The sequence below is a fragment of the Pelmatolapia mariae genome, linkage group LG1, assembly GCF_036321145.2.
Source record: "Pelmatolapia mariae isolate MD_Pm_ZW linkage group LG1, Pm_UMD_F_2, whole genome shotgun sequence".
NCBI classification, from domain to species: Eukaryota; Metazoa; Chordata; class Actinopteri; order Cichliformes; family Cichlidae; genus Pelmatolapia; species Pelmatolapia mariae.
Genome location: NC_086227.1, coordinates 3,457,538 through 3,473,053, shown reverse-complemented (window position 1 = coordinate 3,473,053; position 15,516 = coordinate 3,457,538). Strand labels below are relative to the sequence as shown.

General features: G+C 41.0%; 1 protein-coding gene across 1 annotated transcript in view; it reads left to right on the top strand.

The window, feature by feature from the left end:
* dis3l (DIS3 like exosome 3'-5' exoribonuclease) overlaps positions 1-15,516 on the top strand; it is a 42,844-nt gene that overhangs the window by 24,994 nt on the left and 2,334 nt on the right. The window contains exons 10-17 of the mRNA XM_063470280.1: positions 4,050-4,297; positions 6,356-6,448; positions 6,531-6,819; positions 10,872-11,107; positions 12,627-12,781; positions 12,965-13,143; positions 13,234-13,379; positions 14,117-14,288. Coding sequence (XP_063326350.1) covers positions 4,050-4,297; positions 6,356-6,448; positions 6,531-6,819; positions 10,872-11,107; positions 12,627-12,781; positions 12,965-13,143; positions 13,234-13,379; positions 14,117-14,288 — 1,518 coding nt within the window. The remainder of the gene's footprint in view (positions 1-4,049; positions 4,298-6,355; positions 6,449-6,530; positions 6,820-10,871; positions 11,108-12,626; positions 12,782-12,964; positions 13,144-13,233; positions 13,380-14,116; positions 14,289-15,516) is intronic.

The window sequence follows — 15,516 nt, the reverse complement described above, 5'->3', positions numbered from 1 at the left end:
CATATCTTAGGCTCAAATCCTGTACAGACAAAACTAAATTATTATACTCAATGAAATTGTGGTCCACAATTGGTCTCAGGCCAAGATAAACAAAAACATTTAGAATTAAACAAACAAAGAACATTAAGAACAATAGCTTCCACATACCCGACTGGATTAATAACAACCTGAGTAATCCAGTCCCCGATGTATCCTGGGCGGAGGGTGGTGATGAGTCCTCCGTGGGGGAAAAACACAATGTGTTACTTCGTCGCTGTTGCCCGCTCGCAGAGCGGCTCATTGCGGCTATATAAGCGGGGAAGTTGGTGTCCACTTGTGTGCGCACTTTCCATCCATTGTACAAGCAAAATTTCGTTATCTTTTCCTAACATTTATGTCCAAGAAAAACTAAAATTAACTCGGCGGGAGTAACATCTCTGTCCTCCATGAAGAAAGTTTTCATTTCAGCAAGGGCGAGGGTCACACCTACCCTAGTTCCCTCAGCGGACCATCGGGACCGGGCTATCTCCGTTTCCATGCGCTCCCTCTGGTCGACTCGCACTTGTATCCCCAGCTCTTGAAGCGTCGGCAGGGCTTCCGTCAAACTGGAGAAAGTCTTCTCACCACCATCCTTGAACAGTCTCAGTTTTGCTGGAAACACACATTTGGCTCTGATGTTTTTCAGCTTTAATTGCTTTACCGCATCTCGTACCAGTGCCCTCCTCTTTTGCAGTTCCGGGGAAAAATCATGGTCAAAATATATCTGCGTGCCCTTATATAAGACACGCTTCTGATCCCAGGCTTGTCGTAGAATGGTCTCTTTCACAGAGAAGTCCCAAAATCTGACCACCAGTGAGCGCGGTGCTGCGTCAGGGTTCTTGGGTTTAGCAGCGAGGGCTCTGTGTGCTCGCTCTATTCCAATGTTAAGATCAGCGGGAAGTTGAAGAGTTGATTTACACAGCTCCAGCACAAACAGCTTAACATCTCTCCCCTCACTCCCTTCTGGTACACGATAGATCCTCAAGTTGTTTCGCCTTAGTCTATTTTGCATGTCCTCGCATCGTGCAGTGAGATCCATTTCTCTATGCAACAAGTACCGGGGGGCTCGTTCATGACGCCTGGTGGAGTCTTCGTTGTCGCCAATCCGCTCCTCCATCTCCGTTGTTCTGTTTTCCAGCTTTGTCATATCTTCTCTCAGATTCTTAAAAGACGCCTCCAATCTCGTCAGAGCTTGCTGTGTTTCCATATGCCCGTCTTTGTTATCTTTTCTTATCTTCTCCAGTTCTGCTAATATCCTCGTATCTGCATCACGAGTGCTAGCAGTAGCATTAGCATCTGCATTCGAGGACAGAGTTAGTTGCTTCAAATGCTCGCCTTTATCTTTATTTTGATCCTGTTTGCTGGATCCCTTGCCTCTCAGGGACGATGCCATGTTGGTTAGAATGGAAATTGCCGAGTTTTAAAAACTGTAGTTAGGAGTAATGTATTAATCTGGACGGAGCTCGTTCCCTATGCTGCCTGACTAGATCATGGCGTCACCGGAAGCCCCCGATTCAGGATTTTAATGAATCGATTTCACGTTATCCAAGCCAGAATCGATTTTAATCGATAAATCAATTATAAAAACCCACCCCTAGTGTTGAAGGCTACTGAGAGTGTGACCTTCACAGTTCACCAGAGGACCATCTATTACATTTGCTAGGTTTTAAATTTTTGATATTATTGCATCGTCACTGGTACACTCAGTCCTTAGTGTGGGCTTACCCTGCTCCATACCTTGTTAAGGATAAAGAACTTACAACCTGGAAGTAAATTATATCTCCCATAGTGAGATACAGAGAATGTTTGGTTACAAGGGTAACTCTGGTTTTCTGAAAAGCAGGTGATGTTTGGTTTTCACCTCCAAACAATCGCAGTCAGAGATCAGGTGAAAGAGGAAAGAGCAGAGAGAGACAAAATAAAAGGGAAATTATGGGAGCAAACACCAGAGTTTAACAATTGCTCATGACTAAATGCAGTAGAGATATTTTAATAAGGAGAGGTTATTGGAAAGAATGAAAATGATTTACTGATGAACAGAATTTAAATAGATGATTTGCCGTTAGACTCAGATGGCCTATCTCAGCAGAACAGAACCCTGTCTGTGAAAAGGATTAGAGCAGGACCCCCAAGAGCCTAGAAGCTGGTGGTGGTGGAATGGTTGAATGGAGCATGAGTGATGAGAGGTGGAAATGGGGAGGAGATGGGGAGGAGGTGGGTTCCGCGACGGTGTGTGCAAGGAAGAATAACAGAGTACACAGCATGAATGCTGATTGGCCTGGAGAAGGTGATTGGACTAGACCACTTCAGGAACGCCTTTAGCCACACCTCACCAGGTGTACACAGTCAGCAGTTAAACCTAGGCAACACCTGAAGACAATTGCATTTCCACTGTAAGGAGTGTAAGGGTTGCAATGGGCTGTAACAAAGGACAAGGACAAATGAGTCCACTATCATAGACTGTAACATCATTCATAACTTTTTATGTTATAAAGGGGGTGGCAGTAGAGCTTCTGTGATTGGTCACATCAGAGAGTGCTTGGTTATCAGAGAACTGAGGTTACCATAGTAACCAAAGGTTTTGAAGATGGCAATATTGCTCAAATCAACAAAATATTAAAGAATCATTAAATATGTGGAATAGTTAATTCTTTCCTTTTTTTCATCAGTGGTTTACACACTGGCTTGGCAGGCAAAATGTCACTGGTTCGATTGCAGCCGGAGATAAAAATCCCTTCAGGGTTGTGCCTGGAAGGGCATCTGGTATAAAACTCTGCCATATCAAAAGATGCTGAGCTATCAGATGTGGTGACCAGTGTTGGTCAAGTTACTTGAAAAAAGTAATCAGTAACTAATTACGGATTACTTCCCCCCAAAAGTAATCCAGTTACTTTACTGATTACTTATTTTCAAAAGTAATTAGTTACTTAGTTACTTTTTAAAAAAATGATTTACAACCTGAATAGGTAATAAAGCAATAGATCTTTCAGCCCAGTTCTATTTTTTCTGCATAATCCATATAAAATTTAATCAGATGAAAGTCTTTTTGAAACTAGTTTTATTAGTTTTAATCTTTTAACTTTAGGCATGAGGCAAAAATTAAATTATATGCAACATTCTCTGACTGGAAGAAATTTGTTTAACATTTAAACCTATTTTCTGCAGATTCCAGCATATAAAATAAAATAGTTTTTTGTGTTTACACTCACTCTTTCAAATAAATGCAAGTGAAACACAGCAGAAAATAAATAAAATCAAAGACTCAGCGTTCCTTTTGCTCCATTTTCACCTGTATAGCAGGCGGAGGTTTGCCCTGGTGCAGGTGTGTCGTAGCGGTCATGGAAGGATCTGGGAGTTTCACATTCCCGTGGCAGCATACTGTCGGTGCTTGCTCGGAAGTTTGGGGGGGGGGGGGGGGGGGGGGGGGGGTTTCCACTGTAAAAAGAAGTTTTCTTCCCACGCAGTGAACAGTGGACGCTAATGTCTTTGTCACTTTTTACGGAATCAAACTCAAAGTAAGGTCAGTACTTTCACGCTTTAAACGCTGCACGCTCTTACTCTCTCCCGCACTCGTTATATTATCCATTGTTGATCTGCACACAGCTGTTGCCAGGAACGTCGCACTCGCTTACATCATTGTCATGAGACACTCTCGCAAAAAATCATGGTTTTAGTAACGCAGCGTGCTTACAGGAAAGTAACAGTAATCTAATTACCTTTTTTGCAATACTAATCCCTTACTTTACTCGTTACTTGAAAAAAAGTAATCGGATTACAGTAACGCGTTAGTGCCCATCTCTGGTGGTGACCCCTTGTGACAAGGGAGCAGCTGAAAGTAAAACACTGTTTTGCTTTGTCTTTGTGTAAAGTGTCCTTGAGTGTTTTGAAAGGCGCTTTTAAATAAAATGTATTATTATTATTATTATTATTAATGTTTTGTATAGAATCATAACAAAATGTGACAAAATGTGAAAAGTTCAAAAGACTATGCGGCTGTTTAGCTGTGACTGTGCCTGTCCGTCTGCCATCAGCTAAGAGAGATGCCGGTAAACTCTCTGGAAAAGCCGTGGACGGTAGACCCCTCTGAGGTGGCAGAGCGGCGGGATCTTAGGGACAATCACCTGGTGTTCAGCATTGACCCACGCGGCTGTGAAGATGTAGACGACACGCTGTCTGTACGCAAGCTCCCCAACAGAAGGCTGGAGCTGGGAGTTCACATTGCTGATGTCACTCACTTTGTCAAAGAGGGCTCGCTCACAGACTTGGAGGCACGTTCAAGGTGAGGAACTGGTTGGAGTGGTTGGGTAGAGTAGGTGAAATATAAAAGGATAAAAGAAAAGCTACCTTACAGCATCTTGCATAAGTGTTCAAAGGAACTTTCAGAAGTACAAAGAGGCAAGAAAGTTGTTGCCTGAATTAATGTTGCATCAGTAGCATGCCTTATAGCGCAATTATAAATAACACAGAGGGCCACCTTAAATAAGGCTCGTGTCTGTTTTGAGTCACAGATGTGAAGCATTAAGCCTTAAACGTCTATCATTTAAACACACGTAGAAGGACTTCACAGGGTCCATTATGGCTTTGAAAGTATCACTGGCACCAGGAATTGAACCAATGGTCAGAACGTTGTTGGTTCAATTCCTGGTGCCTTTGGGCTTCATGTTGAAGTCACCTTGCACAAAATACTTAACCCCCAAATTTCCCTGGATGCATCCATTAGTGTGAGTGTGCATGTGAGAGAAAGCGCTTAGAGGTATAGACTAACACGCTGTATGAATATGTGTGTGAATGGACGAATGCTGGTTGTGCTAAAAGGTGGTCGGGGTTCTCAAAGTAGAGAACTGCTACATACAGAATATAGTGCTCCATGATATTATGAAGAACTTGTGCTCATTTTGAGTACGATGCCATTAGCAGGACAGGGGAATGTTTCCCGCTGTGGGAAAGCCTTAATGACTTTCATGGTGGCCTTCATAGACATATATTACTAGGGGACATGGCAGCCATACTTATACACAACATTCAACCAGAAGGTCATACAGCAAAAAAAAGAAAAATGAGTCCGCTTACAACTAAATTTGTTTTATTCTACTGAGTGGTAGAAGTAAAGAACAGTGTGTCACACATCATTTGTTAATGGTCTGTCTATAATTGGCTTTCAGTGCATCTTATTAATAAAGAGGATGATGATGATGATACAAGACAGTTGAACCACAGTAATAGAACAAGAAGATATTCATCTGTATTTATGTACAGATATATGCACGTTCTGATTTATTTATTTATTTTGTGCTGTATTGTACAAATGAATAAAACTGAGTTAAAAATATCTGCAGTAAATGAAGTGAAGGTCGGAGCTGCAAAAGTAATGCTTGCACTTGATCTCCACAAATTTCCTTCTTGGGATTGCATCGGGAATGGCAGCTGGAGCCAAATGAAACATGCAGCGATGACCCCAGGTGACAAGGAAGCAGCCAAAAAAAATTTGTATCACAGCTGAACGGCCGACAAATCTGCAGCAACTGCATTATGCTGTCATCTCGATATAAACTCGATATAATCCAAAATCTCTGCGGAATTTTTTCAGCACCTTATTGAGTCTTGGAAGTGAAGAAATGAGTGTTCAGAAGGCAGAAGTGTCTAACCCAGTGCTAATAAAATGTATCTGATAAAGGCTGGTGAGTGTAGTCTGCAGATAAATTAGTATGAAGGTCCATGTGGTTTTTTAAAGGCAGCAGCAGCATGTACAGAAGAGTAAGTGCTTGAGAGCAGGGTGAGGAGAGAAACTAGCGTGCTTGTTAATGTCAGCAAAACTCCGTATAGACTGTTAACAACGTGCACTTATAAAATAATACTGAAATCTTACTATATATATTTTATGTTGTGATTTTTAATGTAGTTTTGGTCCTCTGCTTTCTCTCTGACTTACTCTAAAATTCCCTTTTTACATTTCATAACTGTCCACAAAGCACCGTGCAGATCACCCACCTGTCCAACTCGCCTCCTTCAGTTCCAGACTTGAGTGTCATGATTGTTAAAGAAGTAAATTAAAATCTTATGAATGTGGTTTGAAGCCTTACATCCTATTTCAGAAAATGGGGAATATTTATTAAATCATAAGAAAAATATTTTGCTTATTTATTTCATAGTTCCTGACTTATTAATAAACAGACTAATAAACAGAATGATGAAAATGACAAAGGTGGAACAAACTCTGAATATTTAGTACTTATTTTCAAATTATGTCTCATTTTTGATTAGAACAATTGAAAAGAAGGTGATAAAGCTGCTGCTTTGATCTCATTGCCTTTTTATATTTATTATGTTACTTTTTAAGGGCTACAACCTACTACCTGGCAGACCGCAGGTACGACATGTTGCCTGCTATTCTCAGCGCAGACCTTTGCTCACTGCTGGGAGGTGCTGACAGGTTAGTAGACTTCCCATCATACGTTTCATTTTCATATGCTTAAAATGCATGCTAGTTGTGTAACTGACACTTTCAAATTCAGGTATGCAATGAGCGTGCTATGGGAGCTTGACGCAGAATCCCTTGAAGTCCAAGAGGTCTGGTATGGTCGTACACTCATCCGCTCCTCCTATCAGCTCCACTACGAGCTGGCTCAGGCGCTCCTCAACGGAGAACAGGTTGAGGTACCGGAACTGGCCGACCTTGGTCTTCAGGAAAAGGATTCTAAGCTAGCTCAACTCACTGAGGCGCTTGAGATGCTCACACATGTAGCCAGACATCTTCGGGCAAAGAGGGACAGAGGAGGAGCGCTGGAGCTGGAAGGAGTGGAGGTATGATTGGTTTCTTGTGTCTTTATAGAGTATTTTGTGTGTTTTGGTAACATGTGTACTTAACAGTAAGACTATATAAATAAAGACTGCAAACATTTAAGATTCATGTTCTTAATTGAAAGTGTAAGCATGATATAGCTGAGTGTCTAACCCTAACACATCGTCATTACTGACGTCTAACATATGGCACAAAATGATTAAATAAATCTTAAGTGAATCAAACAAACAAAATAAACCGTGCACATAGCTTCAGTGGAGAGAAATCCACTCTGCAGATTAAAAACTGGTACCACTCTCTTTTTTGCACATTTCAGCTGCAGAAGATTCTCCCTTCTAACCTTCTGTCTAAGTGATAGTTTGACTTAACCTCTGTGTTTAGTAATTTTGTCAGATGACATCATGGTTAGAAAAGTCAATACCAGTCACCTCAAGACACTTCGTATTGTAAGGTAAAGATCCCACAGCCCAGGGGAGGAAAAGGGGTCAAGGGCCAGGGATTAATGATAATTAATGATTAAATGGAGATTGGTTTATAAACACGTAGTCAGTGATGATGATGACAAAGAGGTGATGATGATGATGCTCGGCGTCATCATGAGAAGACCCCAGCTGCCAAGGTCTATTGCAGCATAACTAAGGGAGGATTCAGGGTCACCTGATCCAGCCCTAACTATATGCTTTATAGCAAAAAGGAAAGTTTTAAATCTACTCTTAAAAGTAAAGATGGTGTCTGTCTGCCATGAGAGCGAAGTGCTCTAATGGGACGATACAGTACTATGAGGTCATTAAGATAAGATGGGGCCTGATTATTTAAGACGTTGTATGTGAGGACAATGATTTTAAATTTGAATCTGGATTTTACACGAAATACAGAAATCTGCTCTCTCTTTCTAGTCCCTGTCAGGACTCTTGCTGCAGCATTTTGGATTAGCTGAAGGCTTTTCAGGGAGTTTTTTGGACTTCCTGATAATAATGAATTACAGTAGTCCAGCCTGGAAGTAATAAATGCATGAACTAGTTTTTCAGCATCACTCTGAGACAGGATATTTCTAACTTTAGAGATGTTGCACAAATGCAAGAAAACAGTCTTATGTATTTGTTTAATATGTACGTTGAAGGACATGTCCTGGTCAAAAATGACTCCAAGGTTCCTCACAGCGTTACTGGAGGCCAAGGTAATGCCATCCAGAGTAAGAATCTGGTTAGATACCATATTTCTAAGATTTTCAGAGCTGAGTAAAATAACCTCAGTTTGATCTGAATTAAGAAGCAGAAAGTTAGCGGCCATCCAGGTCTTTATGTCTTTAAGACATTCCTGCAGTTTAATTAATTGGTGTGTGTTATCTGGCTTCATGGATAGATAGAGCTGCGTATCATCTGCATAGCAGTGAAAATTTATGCTATGTCTTCTAATGATACTGCCTAAGGGAAGCATGTATAATGTAAACAGAATTGGTCCTAGCACTGAACCCTGTAGAACTCCATAATTAACCTCAGTGTGTGAAGAGGACTCTCCATTTACATGAACAAATTCTATTAGATAGATAAGATGTAATCCACTGCAGTGCAGTACCTGTAATACCTACAGCATGTTCTAATCGCTCTAATAGGATATTATGGTCGACAGTATCAAACGCTGCACTGAGGTCTAGCAGGACAAGCACAGAGATGAGTCCACTGTCAGAGGCCATAAGAAGATCATTTGTAACCTTCACTAAAGCTGTTTCTGTGCTGTGATGAGCTCTGAAACCTGACTGAAACTCTTCAAATAAAACATTCCTCTGCAGATGATCTGTTAGCTGTTTGACAACTACTCTTTCAAGGATGTTTGATATGAAAGGAAGGTTGGAGATTGGCCTATAATTAGCTAAGACTGCTGGGTCTAGAGATGCTTTCTGAGTAAAGGTTTAACTACAGCCAGCTTGAAGGCCTGTGGTACACAGCTGATTATTAGAGATAGGTTGATCATATTTAAGATTGATGATGAATTGTGAGATGTTCTGGCTTTACGGAGAGCAGCAAACTATTTCTCCAGGCTAAATGACGATCTTCTAAATTTGTGACACGCCATTTCCTCTCCAGCTTACGACTTATCTGCTTTACGTTGTGTGTTTGAGAATTATACCAGGGAGTCAGGTACTTCTGATTTGAGGCCTTAGTTTTCACAGGAGCTACAGCATCCAGAGTCATATGTACTGAAGAGGTAAAATTATTAACAAGATAATCGACCTACTGTTATGAAATCTATTCCCACTGCTGTGTAATCCATTATTGTAAATTTTATTGTTATTAGGAAATGATTAGACAAGACAAGACTTTCAAGTAACACTGTTAAATGTTCAGTTTCTGCGCCATATGTTAAAACAAGATGATAATATTAATAATAATAATAATCACATAATCAAATCAGTTGAATTATACTTATCTAATGAACCTGCTCTGAGATAATGCTGATTTTGTTCTGATCTTTGAGAGACGAGAGGTTGAGGAGAGAACAGGCACGTCATATACAATAAGAAACTCTTATCTTTGTGGTCCGTGCTGATATAATCCAACAGGAGAGCAGCATCCCCTCGAAATTCAACCCCCCAGGAATATAGCAGAAATCCAAATCTTCTCAAAATTATAATCCACAGGAAAACAGTGGAAATCCAAATCCTCTTGAATGCCTCTAACACGGCAAAAAAGGCGCACAAAGTAATAAATGCATGAACTAGTTTTTCAGCGTCACTCTGAGACAGGATATTTCTAATTTTAGAGATGTTGCACAAATGGAAGAAAGCAGTCTTACATATTTGTTTAATATGTGCCTTGAAGGACATGTCCTGGTCAAAATGACTCCAAGGTTCCTCACAGTGTTACTGGAGGCCAAGGTAATGCCATCCAGAGTAAGAATCTGGTTAGACACCATATTTCTAAGATGTTTAGGACTCAGTACAATAACTGAATTAATTTAGACGCAGGAGTCTTCCAGGTCTTTATGTTTAGTTTAATTTTTTTGCTGTTATCTACAGAATTAGGCATCAGAATTGCAGATAGATACCATATATTTCTTTTCATTGATAATAAATTATAGTACGGTCTAATAGAGACGTTATTTTTAAAATCAGGCGTCTAAGCAGAACATGTTCCTCAGCAGAAAGCATTTTATCAGAAAGTCATTTCAGTGAGAATATTGGAATAAAGAAACCAAGCACTCCACTGTGAAACCACTGACAGTTTTCACATTAGATCACAGCCATTTATTTACAGCAGCTGGTTGGCCATCTGTTAAAACCTCATATGAACAATTCCTGTTGTTCTATAAGATGCTCTCTAATAGGATGTCTTGGATTTATTTATTATTCAGTTATTGCATTCCTGTTATGGCTGTACCCACACAGAATATTGATATGAAATAAAAATGATTCTCTGGGGTTGCTTCTGGGATAGTGGAAAAAACAATATATTTCTAAAAGTATGTTTAATGATTGAGCTGCCACCCAAAAATCAAGTTCTTATCTTGACAAAGCTGGATTATTGACTGCTGATGAAACATCTGTTGTCCTGAAGGATAAGGACAACAGATGTTTCATGAGGAGTCAATCTGGTATTCTTGATCTATTATATAAAACGGCCAAAACTGTGTTCAAATCCAAACTTTCTGGCTTCTTTTGGTTCCTGCTGAAGTGCTTTGGGTCCCCTCAGTTCATCCTTAGTCTGAAAAAAGTTTTGTTCTCTCTTTAAGGCACATTTCCTTTAAGCTAACTTTCTTCTGATTGGCTGTCCACTATAAACAAAAAGCACGAACAGCAGATCGGTGGAGTTTCTGTGCCCATGACCAGAGCTGTGTGCCTGTTCTTACTGATATGATACAGAGGTGAACGTAGGAAAGACAGTAGACTGTTTTCAGGTTGAGATTCATTCACATTTGGTTCTCCGTGCAGGACTTGTTCCTGTAGAATGGTGCATGTTCAACTGAGTTAAAGTAAACTGTAGTAAAATGTGGCCCACTGATGCATTTTCATATTCTTTTTCATTTAAGTCACGTTAGAAGCAATTTCCCTTTTCAGGTGGGTGCCCAGCTGGATGAGGAGAGGAACATTACAGCCCTGGTCCCTCGTCAGCCCCTGGAGGTCCATGAGACCGTGGCAGAGTGCATGATTTACGCCAACCACTGGGTGGCCCGCAAGATCCAGGAAGCTTTCCCCAACCAGGCCCTTCTAAGGCGTCACCCACCACCACAACAGGAGCTATTCAACCAGCTGGTGAACACCGCAAAGGCCAAAGGTTTCACCATTGATACCAGGTGATGGTTTTTGACTGTTCAGTATAGAAACTGAGGAAATACAGATTGTGCCAGGCTAGACCTGGTGCAGCGGTGACCTTAGTCTTGTGTGCAAATAGCTGCATATTGTAGTCCAAGGCACATCATGTTCAGACACACACGTGTGTGAACCTGAAATTTTGCAAACACGGGGACACACTGAGGTGTCACATTAGCAGTCAGACAAAAAGAAGACATTTTCCTTCAGTTCAATTGAGCAGCAATTCACAAGAGCAGTCGCCTCAAGGCACCTTATATTCCAAGGGAAAGACCCTACAGTAATACAGAGAAACCCCTAACAATCAGATGAGCCCCTGTGAGCAAGCACTTGGCGGCAGATGGAAGGAAAAACTGCCTTTAAACCAGTGGTTCCCAAAGTGGGGGGGCGCAGAGCCATAGCGGGGGGGGGGGGGCGCCAGATATGCTTCCAAACCAACTTCCTTCCGAGCCAAAGACTAGAACATATGATGAAGCATATCTTGCCTTTGACTTCACCTTCACAACAGCTGTCGTGCCAAGGTAGGTCTCCCCTGCAGAATTCATTTCCCCTGCGTCGGGAGCACACGCTGGGCTGTCCAAATCACAGACAAACAGTATCCCACATTCTTGATTTTTAGTTCACGAACACTTCTTATAACGACTAACTATTCCTGAAACTTTGGAGGTTTTAGCTCTTTATACAGTAAAGTTACAGGAGGATAAAAATAATTATCAGGCAAAATGTCCTTCGTTTGTTAAAATAATCCCGTCTGATACCACGTGAGAACAATAAATATATAATTTTCTGTTGTAACCTTTAAACTGAATGGTAATGTAACGACACTCAGTTTTCACTTTTTTACAAAACTAAAACATCACTACTTTCACGTCTAATTGTTTGTAATGGAGGCGGCGTAAACTGGATCCACACTCCGTGCCCAGCGAATGCTCGCCACGCAGGGGGAACACATTTTGTCCGTGATGCCGACCTTGGCACAACACTGATCCTGCCGCAGTTTGTTCCCCCGGTCCAAATCACGGACGAAAGTATCCCACAGTTGTTTATGCTTTTAAACCCATTTTGATAGCAGTGTTGAATATTCTTACACAGTAAAAACAAACAAACAAACAACTCTACATCAAATAATTAAAGATGGTTTGTTTTTCTGTTTTTTAAAAGAGGTAGTGATTTATTTAATTGCAACCTGTAATCTATTGCAGTTAACTTTTATTTGTTTAATTGTTTACAAAAGGTCTGAGGATCTGAGGTGTGGAATGAACTGCAATGGAGTTTGAAAACAAAATATGAATGTGCGGTTGGAGGATGTGGAGGGGGGTTATAGTAAAACAAAGGGGGGCCTAGCAAAAAAAAGTTTGGGAACCACTGCTTTAAACCAACAGCAGAACTGGTCCCAGGACAAGAGACATGGTGATGCAAGTAGCTATGTGTCTAGCTAATGATACACTGAATGCTGAGATGAGAGACCTCACTCAAGTCTCGTTTCTGGCTCTGTTCCTTCAGGTCCAACAAGGCTTTAGCTGCCTCACTGGACCGAGCTGTGGACCCACAGGACCCCTTGGTGAACAGGTTATTCAGAATGATGGCCACCACTGCTATGTCACAGGCTCTGTACTTCTCCACTGGTGCTCATCCTCGAGACCAATACTACCATTATGGTATGATACCTCTGCACAGCTTTTATTGGCTTTTCCATGTCACTAGAGTTTCAGTGTGACTGTGGGTCAGTCCATCCATCACACGTCTGCACACACTTGTCCAACGTCTGTTGTTTGTGAAGAATTATCCGACTAAGAACTAAAAAGAATGCTAACGTGCTGATGTTTGCTTCGTTGTTGTAGGTCTGGCTCTGGATCGCTACACACACTTTACCTCACCCATCCGTCGGTACGCAGATATTGTCGTGCACCGCCTTCTTACCGCAGCCCTGGACATGGAGAGGGGCGTTGTATCTGGTAAAGCACCAGCCAGTAACAAAGAAGTGGAGGAAATGGCTTACCATATCAACAGCAAGAACAGGGTCAGGGGTGTTTTATTGTTTGTGGTTTTCAATGATTCACTTCTTACTATATTAACAGAAACTGTGCTGACCTCTGTGTTTCATTTCCAGGCAGCACAGGTAGCCCAAATGCGATCCACAGCACTGTTTCAGTGTCTGTTTTTCAAAGAAAGAGACCCTCAGACAGACCCGTGCTGTGTGGCTGACGCTGTTATCTACTCCATTCGAGACAACGGTGTATTGGTGTTCATCTCAGAGTAAGAACCTACTTCAGTGCTGTGTTTTGTTCTGCAGTCTTCTTCTTTTTCTTTGTTTGATGGAGCTGTACAACAGCTCACAGACGGCCAACCACTCATATGTATTTTTAATAGACGAATTCAAAGTTTATGACAATGAATCAATTTGTTGGAAGATGTAATTGCACGCTAATCAATGTATATTTAACAGTATACACGCTAGTTTTATTTTCTCTTAAATAACCTCAAAATGAGTTACTGTACCTTTTAAATTGTATGAATTTACTAAACTAATTCCTTAAACATTTATTGTGAGCGGGGAAAATTGGCTAAAACCCCAAATCTTTTCTGTACCAGGCTTTAAATAAGTTAATTGCATTGCTGAAGTTGAGTCTGTGGGGAGGGACGGTGTTTTGGAGCCAGCCTTGTGACTGTCACAGAAACTGCAGTTTGTGGCACTTCTACGTTAGCTTAGCTAACCTCTGGAGGTTGCTGCTTGTTTATTGCAAGGAAAGTGTAATTTAATAACATCAGTGTTCTCCATGCTTGTGGTGTTTGTACAGGGATATGCAATATTAACACTTTATTAAAATGTAACCTGTGGTCATTTTGAAAAGGCTGTAGAATCCATGTAATGATTAAAATCACAGGGCATAAAGCAGGTTGAGTGATATCACTGAGTAAGTAAGGCTGCCTTTAATCTTCTCATTTACAACTCTGTCATTCAGCACCTCTGACCACAGCCATGTTGTTCACAGGTATGGTGTGAAGGGGCCTGTGTATCTGAAGAACAAAGAGGGCCTGGTGGTGGTAGCGGGACAGGACGGCAGCTGTGATTGGCAGGGTGGCACTGTGCGAAAATACCCGGACCGCATTACCACCACCTCCAGCTGTGGCACCTCCACCTTCAAACTGTTTGACCACATCACCGTAAGTCACAGAAAACACTAATCAATCATTTTAGAAGCTTTCCAGTAATGCAGCGCGTAAAGGCGACGATTCCAAATATATTTATACATGAGTGTATATGAATCACAGGTTCATACGACTATTGGATCTTTTGTGGTCCAACATTAAGATACTTTTTTATGATCTTGTTGTGATAAAGTGTTGTGTAGTTGCTACTTTGTTAGCTAATCTCAAGTTAATAAAACGTCAGTAAGATGAATGAGACGAAAATGATTCCTGAAAATAAATCATTTAAAGTTATTCAGTTTATTGGTTTTAAATATTATATGAAAACAAAAACATTAAGTGTGTATCGGGGGAGGGGGGGGGGGCTCTCCTCCGAGACAAGAAGTGTAATGCTTCCAATTTGTGGTGTTTCTACACAAACCTTTTTGTAAAGGAAAATGAAAAATGACAGTGGGCGGTAATTCTCTATTGTTTTCACATAAACGCCTTTAAACGCTGCACGGTCACACTCTCTCTCGCACTCGATAAATTATCCATTGTTGATCTGCACATGTTTGTTACCACGAACGTCGCATGCGCTTACGTCATTGTCATGAGACACTCTCGCAAACAAAATCACGGTGTAGCAACACAGTAGCACAGCGTGCTTACGGGAAAGTAACAGTAATCTAATTACCTTTTTTGCAATAGTAATCCCTTACTGTACTCGTTACTTGAAAAAAGTAATCTAATTACGCGTTACTGCCCATCACTGGTGTCGAGTTATATTAAGTTCAGACATGTTACACACGATGATTGTGAGGAATAAGTACATGTGATTTAAGCAAAAAGAGCAGGAAACATTACCCTAAGGTTAGTTAACAAAAACAAGCTGAAGTAACAGTGTGTTATTCTCACAACATCTTTGGCTTTAAGACATGAAAAAAGTGACAGAGCACTGCTGCTTCCACTGTTATCAACATCTTTTCTTTCTTTCATGGATTTATCCTGGGATAATAAATGTCAAAGGGCAAAGGCAATGCTAACAACATAGCTTACTGATGGATGACACATGTGGCCAAAACAAGATTCATTTCAGAAAGACAAAAGCATCATCTAACTGTTAATAAACCCCCACGCTCATGTTAACTGTCAACTGTACTCACCCTTTCCTCGCTTGGAAACCTTAGCCCATTGTATAAAAGTCTGAACACAACTTGTCCACCACAGCACTGACTGCTGTCAAGCTATGATCATATTAAAC